At 42.8% G+C, this 20346-nt stretch overlaps 1 protein-coding gene across 1 annotated transcript in view; it reads right to left on the reverse strand.

Annotated features, from left to right (window-relative positions):
* The window catches only part of MGAT4D (MGAT4 family member D), a 57992-nt gene extending 45986 nt beyond the window's left edge, over nt 1-12006 (reverse strand). Inside the window, 1 exon segment of the mRNA XM_049632205.1 lies at nt 11857-12006. Within this exon segment, the coding sequence (XP_049488162.1) occupies nt 11857-11950 (94 nt within the window). The 5' untranslated portion in view covers nt 11951-12006.
* Between the last annotated feature and the right edge of the window lie 8340 nt (nt 12007-20346).

Genomic DNA, 20346 nt, shown 5'->3' on the forward strand with positions numbered 1-20346 from the left:
TGAATTAGCTGCAGTCTTGGAAATCAAGTAATTTTAGGTGATGCATTGCTGGCCCAAACAATATCACAGCTCTGTAAGTGAAAAAGAGGCTGAGGTTGCACATGGATGAGCAATCCGTGGTGTTTGCCATAGTCAGGGAGATAAGAGATAGCCCAAAGAAGTCGGGAGCCTATAATGGGCGTGTGTGTGTGTGTGTGTGTGTGTGTGTGTGTGTGTGTGTGTCTGCCTGTCTGTCTCATCTCCTCTTCCCTCTTTCTCTCACTTTCCTTCATTCCTTCTCCATGAAGTTGCTACAGTAACACAGGTATTCTGCCTAATGAATAATGAAGAGCAAGGAGTTGGAAGGAACCCAAAGCCTTGAATGAAGTTAGGGAGAAGAGTCTCCCCACCAGCCTATTATTTAAATGTTAAACCACTGCTGTTTTGGATACCTGTTAACACATTGGAACTTGCATTCTAATAGATACAAAGCAACTAGAATATGGCCCAGAGAAAATAAGGGAACAGGGGCCCCAACTGGCTCAGTCAGAAGAGTACCATCTTGGGGTCATGAGTTCCTGCTTCATGTGGAGAGTAGAGATTACTTAAATAAATAAAACTTTTGGAAAAAGACAAGAAGAAAAGAAGGGACCAAAGCAGCTTCCAATCTTGGCTGCTTTGTTAAAATATTTAAACATTTAATTAGATAAGCAATTCATAGGTTGACACACACACACACACACACACACACACACGATAATCACCTCTAATGTTTTGTTTTACATGGTTGTAAACTTTAACCTACTTTTTTTTCTGTCATATAAAAATCAGATAGAATAATGCAGGGGAAAAGGCATTAAGTTAAAGTGATTCCCTTTATGCTGAAAAAGGTATAATCTATGATGAAAACAACATAGTTATTTTTTAAGTAGTCAAATACCAAAATACATAAAGAAAAAACTATTAGAGACAAGAATATAGGATATTGTATTTCAATTAGGAAAAGCATAGGAAATGGCTAACAGTTTGGATAGAAAAAAGGTAAATTCACAGTTTGGAAAATAAATTTCAGATGGGTTTTTTTTAATTAGGGTAAAATATGAAACTGTAAAAGTAATGGTGGTATTTTTGGGTTGAAACACGTAATACTTTTTTCATTCATCTGCCTCGTATGAACCAAGGGCACACAATGTCCAGCCAGTGTCAAAACTGGATAATGCCACTCCCCTGCTCAAAATCCTCCAGAGATTTCTCCTCACACTTAGTAAAATCAGCAAAGCCCTCACCATGACAGGATCAGTCCTCTGACTCTCCCTGGCTTCATCTCCTACCTGTTCTGCCCTACTCAGAGGGAGCTCAGCTCCAGCCACACTGGTAGCTGTTCCTCACAGGAATCACCCTCCTACCTTGGGGCTTTGACTTTTGCAATTTTCTGAGCAGGCAATGTTTGTCCCCCAAATACTGATATGGCTAGAGTTTTCCAATTTCATTCAGTTTTCTGTTAAAATGTTACCTCCTCTGAGAAGCCTACCCTGCCACCCTATGTGAAACAGTACCCCTTTCTCACTCCTCTTACCCTTCCCCATCCCCAAATTTCTCATCACTACCAGACTTTCTATCATGTATATGCTGTTGGGGTTTTTTGTTTGTTTGTTTTGTTTTTTGTATTTACTGTTTTTTATGTCTCTCTCCAGAGCTCTCCAGAATGCAAGCTTGAGAATAGCAAGAATTTGGGGGGTTTTGGTACTAAATTCCCAATGTCCAAAACAGTAATAGGCATATAGCCCCTCACAAATATATGCTGAAATGAATGAACAAATTAATGCATGGACTTGCCAACATAGTAACTGAGTGATTTAAAAAAATTTTTTTTAATGTTTATTTATTTTTGACAGAGAGAGAGAGAGAGAGAGAGCGAGCATGAGTGGAGGAGGGGGAGAGAGAGAAAGGGAGACACAGAATCTGAAACAGGCTCCAGGCTCTGAGCTGTCAGCACAGAGCCCGAGGCGGGGCTCGAACTCACAGACGGAGAGATCATGACCTGAGCCGAAGTCGGACGCTCAACTGACTGAGCCACCCAGGTGCCCCTTTTTTAATTTTTTAAATGTTTATTTATTTGAGTGATTTTTAAACTGAATTGCGCTTTAATCAAAAGAACTGCAGCTATCCCAGATAAATCTTGAATATTCATAAGGTAGATACTGCTTGAAGATTTTTACAAACTTTAGAAGTGGACATAGGTTAACCAGTATAACACCACGTCCTGGGGCTCCTGGAGTGATATGCTCTGTGCAAATTGGATCATGTGTTTGAAATTGATACATCATGGGTGATGCAACATGTCTAAGCTTCCCCAATGTAAGTCAGTCCCTGAGGGATCAATTTGGTAAACATGAAAAGAAAGAGTTTTCTCTAGAGGAAACAGTATTTGCAGAAACATCCATGCAAAAAAGGTAAAAGAGATATTCCCTAGTCTTACATCTGCTTCTTATATATGTTTACTTGATAATTCAACAAGAAAAATATGTATATTATTTGTGTATTCATTCAGGTATTTTGTGAGGATGAAATGTTATAAAAATATGTTGCAAAGGTTTGAAATTAATAATAATATGATGTTTTGAGTCAATTGTGGTGAAATTATAAAAACAGACACCAGTCCATGTGTGCAATGGGCCAATGTGACTTCCACCCATCAGAAAGGAGCCAGGTGAGGTCCTAAGTACCACTGACTTTTGCAAGAGTCTGAGGTACAGCCCCCCAGTAGAAATAAAACGTAAGACTCTTTTGTAATTTTAAATTTTCTGTAGCCACATTTAAAAAAGTAAGAAGCAGCAAGGTAATTGTCAAGAATATATTTAATGTAATTCAATATACCTGAAACATATAATCACCATAAAAAATAATTAATGGAATAGTTTACATTCTTTTTGTACTAAGTGGACTAAATCCTGTGTATATTTTATACTTGTAGTACATCTTCATTTGGATGCTAAATTTTAATGGTAACTGACATGCAGTCTTACCAAAACAATAAAACTTTGCTTAGTGGAGAAATATTTTGCACTGTTTCAATCCTTACATTTAAATTTAAATTGAGGCGCCTGGGTGGCTCAGTCGGTTGAGTGTCCGACTTCGGCTCAGGTCATGATCTCACGGTCTGTGAGTTCGAGCCCCGCGTCGGGCTCTGTGCTGACAGCTCAGAGCCTGGAGCCTGCTTCGGATTCTGTGTCTCCCTCTCTCTCTCCCCCTCCCCTGCTCATGCTCTCTCTCTGTCTCAAAAATAAATAAAAACATTAAAAAAATTAAAAAAAAAATTAAATTAGTTAAACAAAATTTAAAATTCAGTGCCTCAGTTGCACTAACCATATTTCAAGTGCTCAACAGCCACCTAGTTAAGGGTCACCATACTGGACAGCAGGTCTATGGCACCAGCTGTGAGGTTATTACAAATGCAGTATCTCATGGGGCACCTGGGTGGCTCAGTCAGTTAAGCATCTGAATCTTGGTTTTGACTCAGGTCATGATCTCGCAGTTTTGTGAGTTCAAGCAGGCTGTTAGTGCAGAGCCTGCTTGGGATTCTCTCTCACTCCTCTCTGCCCCTCCCCTGCTCATGTTCTCTCTTTCTCTCTCCCTTTCTCAAAGTAAGTAAAAAATAAACTTGAAAAAAAAAAAAAAAGAGAAATGCAGTATTTCAAACTGCACCCCAGACTTACTGAGTCAGAATCTGAACTTTAATAAGATTCACAGATGACTGGTATGCACGTTCAAATTTGAGAAGCAGTGTTATCAGTCTCTTTAATTGTTTTATCTTTCTCATCATTGGCTCTACCATAGTGTAGATAATTATTGCTTCTAGCTGCGCTATTATAACTGCCTCTTAATTAGTCTCTCACCGCCAATCCACACTTAATCTTCTGGAAATACTTCCCAAAGACTTTAAATGGTTCTCTGAATGTTTACTGAATAAAGTCCAAACTGCTTGCCTTAGTATACAAGGTCCTATCCATATGGCCATGACCTGACTTTCCCACTCTGTTTCATTCACTAAATACCTCCAGCAATGAGAAGTATCCCAGGGTCTGCATTCTTTCTGCCATGTAATACTTACCACGTGTCACTCACTGAGCTATGTGAAAGGTAAACAAACATGGATAAGTCAGGTCCCTGCTCTAAATTACCCGACAAGACATGGGGGAAGGAGCATATATTTAAACAACCAGTTAGTGTAATTGTGAAAACAGAGTTATGCTCAAATACAGAGGCAAAGGGAGGCAGAAATGCTTAACTAGTAAGGAAGACTGAGGAGTGGGGGAGGGAGGGAAAAAGGTCTCAGAGCAGAGGAAATATTTGAGAATTTGAAGAATGTATAGAATTTTGCAACACAGCAAAGGGCAGGGAAGGCCATTTCAAACTAAGAAAATAACAACATAAATGCATAAGTATGAAATGGCAGGACGTTCTGAGGGGAAAGCAAGTAATTCACTCGGGGTAGAAAGAAAGGAGAACGAACGGCATGAAGTGAAAGTATTGGCAGACCACTTCAAATTTATTATTCATTTATTTGTACCGAACATGGTTCCAAAGAAAGACTATCTGAGGCAGCTGGTAGGAGATGAAGTTAAAAAGGTACAATACATTTTGGATTATTCCAGCCCACATAGACTTTGCAATAATCAAATTACACTACGAACCATGCGCTTTGAACTCTCTCTGAGTGGTCCCTCTGTGCATGGGATTTTTATGATGAACTATTTCAGACATTGCAAAGAGTATGTAAAACAGTCTGAGACAAGAATGAACATCCATGAAGTCACTACCTTAGACTTAAAAATATTCCATCTGTTTCCTTCCAAGATCATGTTCCCCTTCCTCCCCACTCCTAGATCAGCAGAATTTTGAATTTTGTATTAATCATCCATTGCTTTTAAGTTTTACCACTTTTGCAAGCTGATTCACATTTGTTTTTAGACATTAGTCAAAAAATAATACTTATATGTATTCTTCTATACTTGTTCCTTTTGCTTAATTTATGTTTTTGAAATCAATCCAGAGGCGCCTGGGTGGCTCAGTCGGTTGGGCGTACGACTTCGGCTCAGGTCATGATCTCACGGTCCGTGAGTTCGAGCCCCGCGTCAGGCTCTGTGCTGACATCTCAGAGCCTGGAGCCTGTTTCAGATTGTGTGTCTCCCTCTCTCTCTGACCCTCCCTCGTTCATGCTCTGTCTCTCTCTGTCTCAAGAGTAAATAAACATTAAAAAAAAAATTAAGAAAAAAAAAAGAAATCAATCCATACCGGTAAGTCAAGCTCTAGTTCATTCATTTTTACTATGTTAAGTGTTCCATTGTTTTGAACATACAACAACATATTTACCTCTTCTACCCTTGCTGAACACTTACAAAAAATGCAACCAAGAATACACCACATATGTATGTTCAAGAATTTCCCTTGGATATATCTGGTGGTAGGGACGTTATTTTAAACACTGAACAACGTGTATGGCCTGGGTACTGATCACCAAGAAGAGGACTTGGCCATAAACCACTGAGTAAAGCTGCGCACCAGTGTCAGCCCTGACTAGCAGAAAAATTGCTAGGAAGGAAATGCACGTCACAGAATGAAAGTGATTGAATGTATACGCCCCACTCCCAAGGGGAGTGTGTGTAAATTCCTGCGCTTCCATATCCTTACCAAATGTCTGATTTCCTAAATTTAAAAATCTGAAAGGTATGAAAGGGTATCTTGTGTTTTTAATTTGCATTTCCTTAATTGCTAATGAAGTCCTCCATGTTTATTCAACATTTATGTTACACTTGGCCTTAGAGCCTACTTTGCTGATAATATAGCTATACCAACCTTCTTTTGGTTCAGGTTGCTGATATAAATTTTTCCATCCCTCTTCCAACATTTCCAGGTCTTTGAAGTTCAAATGTATCCCTTGTAAACAACATTAAGTTTGGTTTTGTTTTTATATCCAGTCAGAAAATACTGTAATTTCCTCTTTGGAGCATTTACTATAATGAGTGATATTGTTATGCATTATTTTGCTATTAGTTTAGTAGTCAGACTAGATTTCAACCTGAGTCCTTGACTTATTGCAGTCTCATACTCATACAAATTCTTACATTCTCACTTTTCAACAGTGCTGCAAGTCTGTACCATTTAACTCCACTGACCCCTCTCCTATCTTGTGATTGTTCATGCATTGTTGTTCTAGATATACTTTAAATTTCACAAGACATTCCAATTATTGTCTTTTTAAAAATTTTTTTTTAACGTTTATTCATTTTTGAGACAGAGAGAGACAGAGCATGAACAGGGGAGGGGCAGAGAGAGAGGGAAACACAGAATCCGAAACAGGCTTCAGGCTCTGAGCTGTCAGCCCAGAGCCCGACATGGGGCTTGAACTCATGGACCGTGAGATCATGACCTGAGCTGAAGTCGGATGCTTAACCGACCAAGCCACCCAGGCGCCCCTCCAATTATTGTCTTGAATGGACCCCATTTGCATCCTGGACTCTGCTGATGTAGAGCTACAGCTGGGACGGCTCTCCTCACCACTTCTGCTCCATGGCATTTTGTAGGCATATTCTCACAAGGTCATACACTTTGGTATTTATGTACATACTACAACACATATAGTTACAACAGTATATACTATGTACTTATCCCGATTGGATGGGATGGAGGCTGCTTTCCCTCTACCAACGGTAGAAAGTGAGACCCCAAGAAATTCATTTATAAAGAAATTCATTTATAAAGTGAGACCCCAAGAAATTCACTCATTCTGGTGCTCCAGAATGAGCCCTCTTCCCACCAAGTCAATGGCTGGAGAGCATTTCTACCCTGAAAATTGCTGAACTGCCAAACTAACAAAATGTCTCATGCTGACAGATGAAAAGGGGCAGGAGAGTGGGAGAGAAATTGCTAAGCTAAGAGAAAACGTCTGTGAAGTACCCTGCATGCAGCTAGAAATGGCAAAGATGCATGAGTCAGCTATGGCTCAAGTGCATACTGCAGGTCCTGAAGAGGGCCACCTGCTAGGCAAGAAAGTCCTAGCAACAAGAGGCTGTGGCAAGGGCAGCACAAGGAAGGGGGCCCTCAGGCAGATGGATACCCCACACCAGGGAAAGGGAAGTGAGGAGACCCCAGCAGATCTCAGAAGTAGTCACAAACTACTGTGTAAGAGTCAGGACTGGATTTCTGCCACACATAAGCACTCTCCAGAGAGACTGAAACCATCAGGCTGCCATCATGCAAGGAAACCTCTGTCCCTGCACCCCTTCCCACCCCAATACCACAGGGGTACAGAGCAAGGGTGGAGGAAGGGTGCAGCAGATTATATTTTCCAAAGATGGCTACAACAGTATCTCCCACAGCAAATGCTCTTCTGCAGTCACCCGTCAAGAGGTATTCAGTTTCTCTGTTCCCTCGATTCTGGGCGAACCCATGATGGTTTTAAACAGACCAGCAGACTACGGCAGAAGTAAGGCAGTACTAATTTGGGGGGGCAGTTTCCTAACTGGCTTGGAAACTAACACTTCCTGCCTTTTGAAGGGTAGTTGCCTTATAAAAAGTAAAACCCTGCTGAGACCACAATGCTATGAGGAGCCCATGCCAAGTGGAGAGGCCATGGAGGATAAGCCACTATGTGGGGGGACAAGAGAAATGCCAGAGTGAGAAAGCCTCTTAGGAGATCCTCCAGCCCCAAGGACCCCAGCTGATACCACTGCAGATCACAAATCGCTCAGCAGAGCCCATCCTAAATTTCTGATTTAAATTTCTTTGTAAACCAAGAGTTAAACAAAATTATTGTTTTTAAGCAACTAAGCTTTGGGGAAGTTTTACACCAATCCCAGGACAAGTGTCTCAGAACACATCATTTTCTTCTCTTGCCATGGAGTTTTCCTAGAACCACAAGACTGGTCTGTCCCATAGGAAAAGGTAAAGAAAGCCCTTAATTGACTATGAGGTTAAAGTTCTAAAAAGAATGGGATAGGGTCTCTAGTAACAGGAATGAGACGGTTTGAATAACCAAAAATAAACAAAAGAGATAAAGAATACGTCTTAAATATCACTATGAATCTCTGTGCCAACAGAATAGGGTGTTTGACGAAATACACATGGGCCATTATTGGAAAAACAAAAGTCACTCATATTTATAACCCTCACAAGTTGAACTGCTTTTAAACATCAGTTACAAGAGGTATGGGGTGGCGCCTGGATGATTCAGTTGGTTAAGGGTCTGACTCTTGATTTCGGCTCAGGTCATGACCTCATGGTTCGTGGGATCAAGTCCCACATCAGGCTCTGTGCTATTAGCTTGGGATCCTCTCTCCTCTCTATGACCCACCCCTGCTTGTACTCTCTTTCTCTCTCTCTCTCGAATTAAATGAATATTTTTAAAAAGTCAATTACAGGGGTGCCTGGGTGGCTCAGTTGGTTGAGCATCCAGCTCTTGGTTTCAGCTCAGGTCATGGTCTCACAGTTTCGTGAGTTCAAGCTCTGCATCTGGCTCTGTGCTGGCAGCACGGAGCTGCTTGGGATTTTCTCTCCCTCCCTCTCTTTCTGCCCCTTCCCTGCTCACACTGTCTCTGTCTCTCTCAAAATAAATAAACTTAGAGTAAATCAATTACATATGTCTGTAAGAGTACTGGCATTTATTTTAAAATGTCTTAAAAATGCATTCTGATTGTTTCTATATTCTCAAGTGAACTGAGTACCATATGCTTCCTATCATTTCAGTGTTCTTGCTTTCATATTTTACACTGTACAAATTCTTTTGATTTTTAATAACTTTATACATACAAAAGAAAAATGTGGAATACATAGGTAAGCTCTGTAGCATAATGTGAAATGAACCCAGGTAACCTATCACCCAAGCTACTAACTTGAACACCGCCCAGTGCCTTTGCTTCCAAGAGTGGATCCCTGCCCCATCCCATGTCACTAATGTCACTACTCTCCTGAGTTTTCTGTTTATTGTTCCTTTGCTTTTTAGAGTACAGTTTTTATCAACTTATATACGTCTCTTCACTATGTGCTATTTAGTTTGGCTTGTTCCTGGACTCTGTGTGCTGACATCCGGTCCTCATGTGCCCCTTCTAGATCCTCTTCAGTTTGATTAAAACCAGAAGTCTGCTACTTGTCCCAGACTTCCTTACCAGCCATGCTCTCATCACATTTTGCCAAGGGGAGGCAGTTGTGCCAGACTGGAGGCTGCAAAAAGGTGGAGTCCTCCTGCTTCTGGTGGTTCCTCCACCGAACTGCTAGCTCCTGCTGGAGTGTCAGATGTTCAGGCAGCAGCAGACCAACTGCAGCCCCACTATTGCCAATGGTAGTGGCAGGCCAGTGCTGGCTTTTCCAGGGAGGTAGCTTTTCCATGGGTAGTGGCACTAAATGCTGCATTACCCAGAAACACACTCAGGAGAGGATCTGGAATTGGTTATCTGCCCTACATGGGCTTATGTGCCCTACTTGGGCTTAAATGCAGGGATAGCCTACCACCTGCCAGAGAAGACGCGATACTGGAAGTCTGGGACAGGCACTGGCAAAACACTTACCTAAGTGGTCTTCTGTGCTTGACCGGGAAGTGCCTTCTCAGACTGTAGCCTGCAGAGGAAGTGGCTGCGGCATTCACCGATAATATAGGAATGAGGACTGTAAGGATTACGAGTGGATGGGTGTTTCTTCCTGTACTGAAGAACTTCATCAGCATTTCTGACACTGTGAAACTCTCCTCCTTGAAATATTTTCTTGGCTCTCTCAGTTTCCTAGTTTTTCCTTGACTTCGAAATGTTAGTATTCCCCAGGGCTCATTCTTTGGAATCTTTCCTTATCTATGTCAACTCCCTATATGATCTCATCCAATCTCGTAGCTTTAAATACTGTATGCTGACAGCTCTCCAATTTTTGTCCCCAGTCCTGACCCAGAATGACATAGCCAATCTCCTATTAATACTTTCATTGGGATGTCTAATAGGCGCCATGGAAATACTCATTTCACCCCGATCTACCCTTGTCCCGGCCTTCACCATTCCAGTACATGGCACCTCCACTTCTCCAGTTGTCTGAAGTCCACAGTTTCATTTTAATAATATTAACTGTATTAAAATGCCTTCTGAGGTTACTAAAGTGAATTGCCTTCCAAGATTACTAGAAAAAGGAGTTTATGTTTTGCTTTCTCATTATGAGTTATGATTTATTTATTTTTGTTATAAAAAAGTGCAAATTGTTTATTGTCCTAAAATACATGAAAACACATTTGGATAACGTTCCTTATAGAAAATGAAACAGAAAGTGTACAAAATGATCAAGTATTAGTAGCATGAATCAGATCAATTAATACACATGTCTAATCTCTGAAACAAACGGAATAGAATGTCGGTATTGTGTGTACATGACAAAATTAGGTATTAATTAGAGGAATAAAGCCACTTCCACACTTGATCCTTGACACTACCACCAAGGTTACATTGTGTGAACCTGAGTCATAAGTGTGTTTAGTAAGAATGAAAATTCGGTGTGCCTGGGTGGCTCAGTCCAGTAGGCCTCCCACTCTTGATTCTGGCTCAGGTCATGATCTCACAGTGTGTAAGTTTGAGCCCCAGGTCAGGCTCTGTGCTGACAGCATGGAGCCTGCTTGGGATTCTCTCTCTCCCTCTCTCTCTCTCCCTGCCCCTCCTCCTGCTTGTGTGGTCTCTAAACAAACAAACAAAGAAACAAACAAACATTAAAAAAATGAATGAAAATTTAACCTGAAACAACCTAAGAGCCATCTTGGAAGGCTTAATATATTTACAGGATTCTTGAGCTTAAATTCAAAATCCAATTATATGGACGCTAAAATGTTACACTAGACATTGGACAAGAAGAGCTGAAAGATAAAATACAGGAAATCTAGTTAAACTTGAATTTCAGACGAACAATAAATCTTTTAGTATAAATATATCCCGTGCAATTTTTTAAAACTTATTTTTAAAAAGAGAACGAGCGAGTGGGAGAGAGGGGCAGAGGGAGAGAGAATCCTAAGCAGGTTCCAAGCTCAGTGCCAAGCAGGTGGGGGTGGGAGAGCTTGATCCCACAACCCTGGGATCACGACCTGAGCCAAAATCAAGGGTCAGATGGATGCTCAACTGACTGACTACGCCACCCAGGAGTCCTACCTCCCACCTCACCCCCGTGCAATGTTCATACTAAAAACTTACTCATTGTTTATCTAAAGTTCAAATATCACTGGGCAAATTTCAAATTGAGAACCCCATAAACAAAATGAATTAAAATCTTGGTGTTTCAAAGTTGCAACGCAAGACACATGGCCCACTTTAGAATGTTCGGCTGCTATACCAGTGCTCTAAGTTGTCTCTCTCCATCATCTCACCCCTTTTCGGCTTCGCAAAAAAATACTCTCGGGAGCCTTCAAAGGTGGCTCCATAATTTAACGGTGGAACACGAAAGTGGAAAGGGTTCTTAAGTCGGACATTCACCCGTTTCTGGAAACGATGGGAAAGAAGAAGACGCTGGTGGCGGCAGGGAAGCAGGGAACACCCTGGGCCGTTGAACCTTGGGAGGGAAACCGAGTGCGCAGGCAGGAGGGCGTCGGGAGGTCCCCGCAGGCCAATTGGTTAGCGCGCGCGCCTGGCAGGGGTCGCGGCCACCGGGGTAAACTAGGGGCGTCCGTTACAGCTTAACCGCCGGTCGGACAGGAGCCTGGGGGCGGGGGTAGGGCTACAATTGTAAAACACCTTATACGAGAGCGGGCGACAGTGTCAGGCTCTCACGTCGCCCCCCTTCTCTTACACCCGGCCGCCCCGGCAATCCCGGAGCCCCGAAGTCGGAGGGGCGGCAAAGGGGGCGGAGAAGCCACCCTCAGCTTACTAGTTTGAGTCATCCTGGAGATGCAGAAGCAGGAGAAGCTGAAAAGCACGAAGGCGGCCAGCGCGATCAGCACGTTCACGTGCTTCGTCCTCATGGAGCCGGCCTGACGCGGGCGACAGCGGCGCGGCGAGTGAAGGCAACAAGCAGCGCCCCCCCCCCCCCCCACTCCCCCTCGCAGCGGAGGATGAGCGCGCGCCGCCGCGCCTGCTCCTCTGGACGCGCGCTCTCGCGCCCCCTTGCCCTCCCTGTGTCGGTGAGGACCTCAGCACGCCTGTCCTTTGGCTCAGCACTTAGCATCCCGAACCCCTTGCTAGGACTAAGGGTAGTTAAATGCCATCAACTATGGGAAAGCTCTGCACTGCGTGGCACAGTGGTGGGTGCTCAGTAACTGTTAATTTATTTTCCTGTAGCAGTGGCTTTTGCGCCAGACCCTAGGCTAAGCAGTTTGCATGTATTAGCTGGGTAAATCCTCACAACATCCCAATTTTTTTAAGGTAATAAAGATAATAGTATCTAATATGCTATTGGTATCTTTTACCTTGAAAGAAAGGAGCCGTTGTGAATTTGAGCTACAGGATACACAGCTGGAAGTAGTTCTGCTACAAACCTTGTACATAGATAAGAAGTTTATAAATAAAAGTTCCTAAATAAAATATGTATCTTTAGCTTTAAATGAAAGCCATCAAATGCCCAAATAATTTAGGGGGCTTAGATTTTTGTGTGGGAAATGGGCAACGCCAGACTTTCAGCTTTATCCCTTTATCTTTTATATTTTGGTACCCCCCCCCCCAAAAAAAAAGGATGAAGGAGTCAACTATTGTAAAAAAAAAAAAAAAAAAGTTATATATACAATGAGCACTGCAAGGGAGGTTTGCTAACCTTTGCCAAGTTCAAGATATCAGTTTTTCAGCCCTTTACAAACCAAGGCTGGGAAACACTAGGAGAAAATCAGTAGGGTGAGACTCTTTGGGCTCCATGAACTGTGGTTTGCTATTGGGTTCTCCACACTGAGCAATCTTCTTATTGTCAGTGTCTGGTTATAAGCGTTTTACTTCGAACCAGCACTATACCACTGGATGGGCTGGTTTCTGGCTCCTTGAAAGAAGAAACATTTGAACACATATCAGCGTAAGGATGCCATTGTAAGCTGTGTTTTCTCATGTGATGATGGCCAGGAGTTGTGACCTTCAGTTGAGCAGTGACCCAGCCAGGTCCCAGGAATGGCAGCTGGGAGAGACACCTCAACTTCATTCTCCTTCATCCCTTTGGTCCCTTGCCAGTTCCTCCCATTAGCTAACCTCTACTGGGAGCCAGAAGGCAAGGAAGTTCTGTGCATTGTATTAGATCTAAAGAACTGCCTCCTGTAGAGTAGACTGACATGTGGGAAGAAGCTATCCAGCACAAGATATCTCCAAATTCAATAGCTCATAGTCCTCTTACTTGGTCTCCAGTTTCACACCTTTCAGCTTTTTGTTGGAAAGCAAACGATGTCACAATCCACTAGCAGTATCCAGGGAAAGTTTTTAATCCTCTCTGAGCTAGTGTTCCTCAACAGAAAGATGGGATGAATAATATCTGTCCAAGGTTGCTGAATTAAATAACATTCAAAACCAGTTGGCATATTTCTTGTCATTATGTAATGCTCAATACGTTTTGGTTTTCTGTTGTTGCTCATCAGAGCAATATTCATTTTCTCACTAATTCTATTATTTTTTCTATGGCAGACTCCCTGCTCAAAAATCCTTCAGCAACTCTGTGTTAAAAATGAAAAGTCCTGGAATCCAGGACCTTACACAATCTGGTTCCACCTACCTTTCCAGCTATTGTATCTATCCCAGCTATTGATATGCCTCCAATTTAGTACTCAAAAGTTCTGCTGCACTCAAACTCACCAAATACCATGTTCTCAAGATTCAAAAAAGCATTTTGCTCTCACATCTTAATGCTTTTGAAATCAGCATGTGTCTTCTGATTTTTATATTTTAGTTATTTCTTTTTGTCTTTTTTTCCAAAGAAAGGAAAATCCAAAACCCTGATAATCAGGCAATGGCTTGTCTATGAATCAGAACACGTGATAGTTATTGAACATCTACACTGTGCCAGTCACTGAACTAGGTACTGGAGCTACAAGTAGTCGATTGCTGGCTCTTGGCTCCACCTTCTTCATGCACAAACACGGACTACACCACACACACACACGCGTACGCCTACCTTTCAAAAGTATTCAAGACTCAGCTGAAATGTCACTTCACGAAGCTTCATTGATCACCCACGTATAAAGAAGTTTCTATGCTCTTTGAAAGCCTGTAGCCCTTGGGTTCTCTCTCAGGACACTCAGTCTGCATCACTTATCTGTTACGTACGTATTTTACTCCCTTTACCATGTTAGAAATCCCTGAAAGAAAAAGATGATGCCTTACATATCTCCATATCATATTCCCCACTGTGTGCTCCAGGGTGTTTTACAGATGAAAGGTGTTGATTGAAACACAAGCCTATAGTACAACTGGGCTATGTTCACAACTAACCACTATAGTCACTACCTGCTACCATTCAAGCCAACAATAAGTATCACTCCAGGAAATCCAGTAAAGAATGCAGTAGTATTTTCAAAGACCTTCACACCTCCCTTTTGTGATTTGTTTTCTAAAAGTATTGGCACAGGGGCGCCTGGATGGCTCAGTCGGTTAAGCGTCCAACTTCAGCTCAGGTCATGATCTCACTCTCATGGGTTCGAGCCCTGCGTCGCGCTCTGTGCTGACAGCTCAGAGCCTGGAGCCTGCTTCGAATTCTGTGTCTCCCTCTCTCTCTGCCCCTCCCCTGCTCATGCTCTGTCTCTGTCTCAAAAATAAATAAAAAACATTTAAAAACTTTAAAAATAAATAAGTAAAAGTAGTGGCACATTCAGAGCACAGGGAAGTAGAGAATTGCCAGGCTAAATAATTGCTAAATACTTATAGGAATAATAACAGGGATGAGAAGAGTATCCTATGGGGGTATTACCAGCATTATAGCCCTCAGGGCTTCTAGAGTTAACTTCAGTCTAAATGGTGGTCTCGCGACTGTTATTAGTACAGCAGAATAAACTTATTAGTGGAGACAGATTTTTCTAGTCTTGTATAAATATAGGATCCTGAAGGTGAAAACAGTCTGAAAGATAAGAACTTGATAAAATGCCAGTTGTCTTGGTCCTATTTTCTGTTTCAAGTGATTTAGAAGTAAGTCATCTGTGCCCAGGGCGAGTGCCATCTGTTCAGCACAATTTGGGTAAATGACAGTACTGAAAGGAACTTTTATGGATCATCTAGGACAGCCGTTGTTCTTAAACAAGAATCACCTAGACACCTTGTTAGGCAGATTTCTGGGCCCATGCTCAGTTTCTGATTCAGCAGGGTAAGGTTGGGACTCCAAAATTTGCATTTCTCACAAGTCCCAGATGATACTGATGCCTCTGGTCCAAGGGATGACACTTTGAGAACCACTTCATAATAATAACACTGCATGGAATCAAAGGTTGGACTTAGAAAAAGGTATAGATTGCCTAATTTATTCTCTTTGCTCAAACCATCCCAAAATACCCATTTATTTTTTTAAATTATTTTTTTAATGTTTATTTACTTTTGAGAGAGAGAGAGACAGACAGACAGACAATGTGTGAGTGGGCAAGGGACAGACACAGAATCTGAAGCAGGCTCCAGGCTCCGAGCCATCAGCACAGAGTCCAAGATGGGGCTAGAACCCACGAACCATGAGATCATGACCTGAGCTGAAGTCAGATGCTTCACCGACTGAACCACCCAGGCACCCCCAAAATACCCATTTAAAAGACACCACATTCTCTGCCACCAGCGAGGGGGATTCCATTATGTGCCCTGGTAATTATATTCTACAAGTTAACGATATTTATAAAAATTTATTTCCTACCCCTGAATGTACCAAGATGGGCCTGGTTAGGTAAACAAAACAAAAACATAAAAATAAAATAAAACCAAAAAAAAAAAAAAAAGCTTTCAGTTTCTAGGATTGCCTCCTGAATTGAAAGGCTGTAATCCCACCAAAGGGGCCTTGCCTAGGTGAGGGCTGAAATCAGCCCTTGTACCACCTGCATTCTGCTGCCTGGTTGGTTCTGTTGAGAGCAAGGAGTGCATCTTGTACGAATGCACACAAAAGCATCAGTTAGGCGGCTGAAGCCTCACCGTCCCTGGAAGGAGTGAACAAGGACAAGACATTGTCTTGTCACTAACACTAGGAAGCTGTGTAGGTACCACATAGGGTACTAGAAAAGCAGTAGAAAAACAAGCATGGCTCATAAATCACAACCCGAATGATAGTGCCACTCTGTTACTGTTGGGGCAGGGGTTCAGTGGTCCTGTGTCACAGTTTTTCTCCAGATTACCCTGGCAGAGTTTTCAAGCCAGACATCGAAATCGGCTTCAGTCTAATTTTCAGGGGAGAACAGCTCTTAGGGCTTCTCCCGTCATCAGCCATGATGTAGCTTCACATCTGAGAGAAACCACTGTAGTAAGTATCATTCTCTTACTCTCAGACATCTTGAGGACTAAGAATGACAGTCTCTTTTCCCAGCATCGCCAGTTACTTGTTCTCCTTCTTGTAAAATGTCGTCTCTTTTCCATTTATCATCTGTCAGAATACAAACCTGGTCTCCCCTTAGGTTCAGCCATACTCTCAACCCACAAAAAGAGCAGCAGTTGGAAACTTGCTGGGGCCTCCCCTTTGTCCATTCCCGGGAGGAAGTGGGAGGCTTGCCTCAGTCAAGTACGATGTAGTAGCTATCTTCCCACCCTACGGGGTGACTGGGAGTGAGACCTATAGTCAATCCTTGTTTGGCCACAAGATGTGAAGTTGAGTAGGGAAAGGGTTAACATTAGGCAGGGAGAGATAAGGGAGTGTCAGGGAGGCAGGCAGGAGCTGTAATCTGGAGGCTGAAGAAGTGGGGATTTCGGGTCGGGGGTGTGGGTGGATAAATGTATTCCAGACCTGCCTAGGCTAGATGTCATGAGTGGAGTCTTACAAACTTTCTGATAAAGTGCCAATAAAAATTCAGGGACAGAAATCCTCTGTGGCTACCCAGTCAGGACCCCTCTCACTCTTGAGAGAGCTTTATACTTTCCCCTCAATTAACTCCATTGCTTTGCTCACTCTCTGTGGTCCTCGAGATTCATTCTTCGAATCCTTGAGACAAGGACCAGTGTCTCTCCCACCCTCCTGTGACAAAGTCACTATCCAACACAGGGGATTCCTTAAAAAGATGCACATTTAGGGCGCCTGGGTGGCTCAGTCGGTGAAGTGTCCAATTTGAGCTCTGGTCATGATTTTATGCTTCATGGGTTCAAACCCCACATCAGGCTCTCTGCTGTCAGCACTGAGCCTGCTTCAGATCCTCTGTCTCCCTCTCTCTCTGGCCCTCCCCAGCTCACACTCTCTCTCTCCTCTCAAATAAATAAACATTTAAAAAAATATGCACATTTATGTCAAAAGGAATGGAAATTGTGTCTTGGGCAGCAAGTCTTCCTTCCACTGGGTCTTCCAAGGGTAGTGCTGGTCCCTTACCCATGGGATCCACTAAAATAAATTTGTAAAGTGGGAGAGAGAGAGTCAGAGCACCATCCTCCACCTCTTCACTCCCATTGCAATATTGTGATTTATAATAAGAAATATTGTGTCTTTAGCTGGTCCTGGCACAGAGCTCCTAAAACCCGTGGAATTTCCTAAGATGAAGAGTGATAAGAGTGGTTTTTGTTATGTTAATGAAGTCGCTTTCAGAAAGCACCTAAGTAAGGTGGGATGTGGGGGGTGTTAGAACATTTAGTCCCATCTCCCTGACCTCTGAGGATGGGAAAGGGGCAGGAGATTGAGTAAAAATCACCAAGGGGGGCAAAGTAATAAAGGCTCCATAAAAAAACCAAAAGATGGGGGGAGGGGAGCCTAGGTGGCTCAGTTGGTTAAGCTTCCAACTCGTGGTTTCGGCTCAGGTCAAGATCTCACAGTTTGTGAGTTTGAGCCCGGAATGGGGCTCTGCACTGACAGCACAGAGCCTGCCTGGGATTCTCTCTGTCCCTCTCTCTCTGCCCGTCCCCTGCTTGCATACTCTGTCTCTCAAAATAAATAAACTTAAGAAATGAAACAAAACAAAAGGACAGGATTTGGAGAGCTTCTGGATTGGGGAATACATGGAGATTAGGGGGAAGTGGAGCTCTCAGAGAGCGTGGAAGCTTCATGCCTCTTTCTCCATATACTGCCCTATGTTCCATATGACTGTTCCTGAGTTATATTCCCTTATAATAAACCAGTAAGTAAAATGTTTCTCTGAGTGCTGTGAGCTGCTCAAGCAAATTAACCCAACCTATGGAGGGGGTCTTTGGAACCTCTGATCTATGAGAGTAAGTCAGAAGCACAGGTGACAAGTTTCAAGCGGTATCTGCAGTAGTGGGTAGACGAGAAGTATTGTAGGACTGAGCCCTGTAGGATCTGACACTATCTCCAGATAGATAGTGTCCGAATTGAACGGAACTGTGGGTTACCCAGCTGGTGTCTGAGCATTACCCGGAGGTGTGGGGGGGGGGAAAAAAAAAAGAAAAACCTATACACTGGAATTGATGGCCAGAATTGTACCCATCCCCAGCACTCAAAAAAGCCATTCCTCCTTTACTACCCCTCTATTTGGACAAAACACATTTCACCTAACTGATCCAGCCAGCCCTCCGTATCTTTTACATCGTATTTTCAATAATGTTTCAATGACCAGTTCTAGCATTGATTTAACAATTACTTTACAGGTAGCAAAGAATTTGATGTGTCCGTATCATGTTGGGATTTGGGGGGCCTACTTCTGCACACCGGAATGTAGAATGCATTCTTTGGTCCAGAGTTTAGAGCAAGGCAAAAGGGCCCACAGCAACCACACAGCTGGATGCAAATAGGCTCATTAAGCGACCCACCTCGAAATAGCCAAAGGCCCTAACTGTCCACTTACAACCAGGCACCCTTCTTATGATTAGCAAAAAAGGGACAATTCCATATGTCCCCATACTCTCTCACTCTGCCCTAGAACTGTGGGCCCTCACCACCACCTGGTCACAAACAGTCTCTCCTTTGCTGTCCTGCCCACTGCTCCCTGGCAGTGTATTCAATAAACTTTTATCTCTTTTATTCGGCCTTAGGTGAATTGTTTCACCACCCGTGCCACCAGCCTTCACCGGATCAGAGCGCCCCACATTTGGTGCTCCCTGCGTCATCCTATTGACACAGCCCACACAGAGAGGTATTATAGGGAACCAAATAGCACTGGACAGTGTTTGTTTGGGCTTTAGTCCAAGATAGAATAAATGTCAAATTCATTTGGATCCTGTAGGGACTGCAAACAGTAATCTTGTATAGTTCACTGGCTTTTATGCTTGGATCCTTTTGCCCAGGAGATTTTTCTGAATGCCATCTTTAAGTAGCTAATTTTGTTGCTGTTGTTATTAGCATTCAATAGTCTCTTACCACATTAGTGGCACAGGTAAAACACAAGTGGAATACATCATTATTCCACGCACTATTGCATGGCTTTGGCTCACTGTACCCACTTAAATTACGTGGCTACTTCTAGAAAATGGCAGGGCATCAGCTTGACATTTCATCCTCCTCCTGAACAACTCCATTCTCTTTTTTTTTAATGTTTATTTATTTTTGAGTCAGAGAAAGCACAAGCAGGGGGACAGGTAGAGAGAGAGGGAGACAGAGGATCCGAAGCCAGCTCTGTGCTGAGAGCAGCAAGCCCGATGTGGGGCTTGAACTCACAAACTGAGATCATAATCTGAGCCAAAGTTGGACGCTCAACTGACTGAGCCACCCAGGAGCCCTTCACTAACTCCATTCTTATGATCCACTATAATTGAGGCCCCATAGGGTCTTCCACAATTGCATCACCTACAATAGGAGTATTCTTCATGTTCATGCACCAAGATTCTCATTTGGTTACTGGCTTATGACCATTTAAATGTGCACACATTGCCCTGAGTTTAAAAACCTACGTTCTTCCTGCACTGCCATATATACTGCCCTCAACTTGGCCCCTTGCATGAACTTACCTTGGCATTATTTCACTGGGTTTTTACTCCATAGAGCAAATAGTAGCTGACTTTTATATGGCAGTTTCTATGCCACAGGACTTCTCATGGATAAACCAAGAAAACTTACCTTTGTTTTTGTTTGTTCATTTTTAAGAAACTTGTTTTATTTTGTTGAAAGGGGAGTCATGAGATTCAGACGCTTCAGCAAGAGAAGTGAACTGCGAATCAGGCCTAATGCCAAATGCTACTTGGTCACGGGTGTGTTGTAACTCCTCAGAGATCCCTCTGAGGACATGAAGTCCATTTTATTTGAGAACTTTGTTGTGTAGCTTCCTATTTATCACAACCTCCTTTTTTTCCCTGTTATTACCCATGCAATATTATAGGTAGTTCAGATCTTCATTTGCTCAAGTTG

This window comes from Panthera uncia, chromosome B1 (genome assembly GCF_023721935.1).
Source record: "Panthera uncia isolate 11264 chromosome B1, Puncia_PCG_1.0, whole genome shotgun sequence".
Classification (NCBI taxonomy): Eukaryota; Metazoa; Chordata; class Mammalia; order Carnivora; family Felidae; genus Panthera; species Panthera uncia.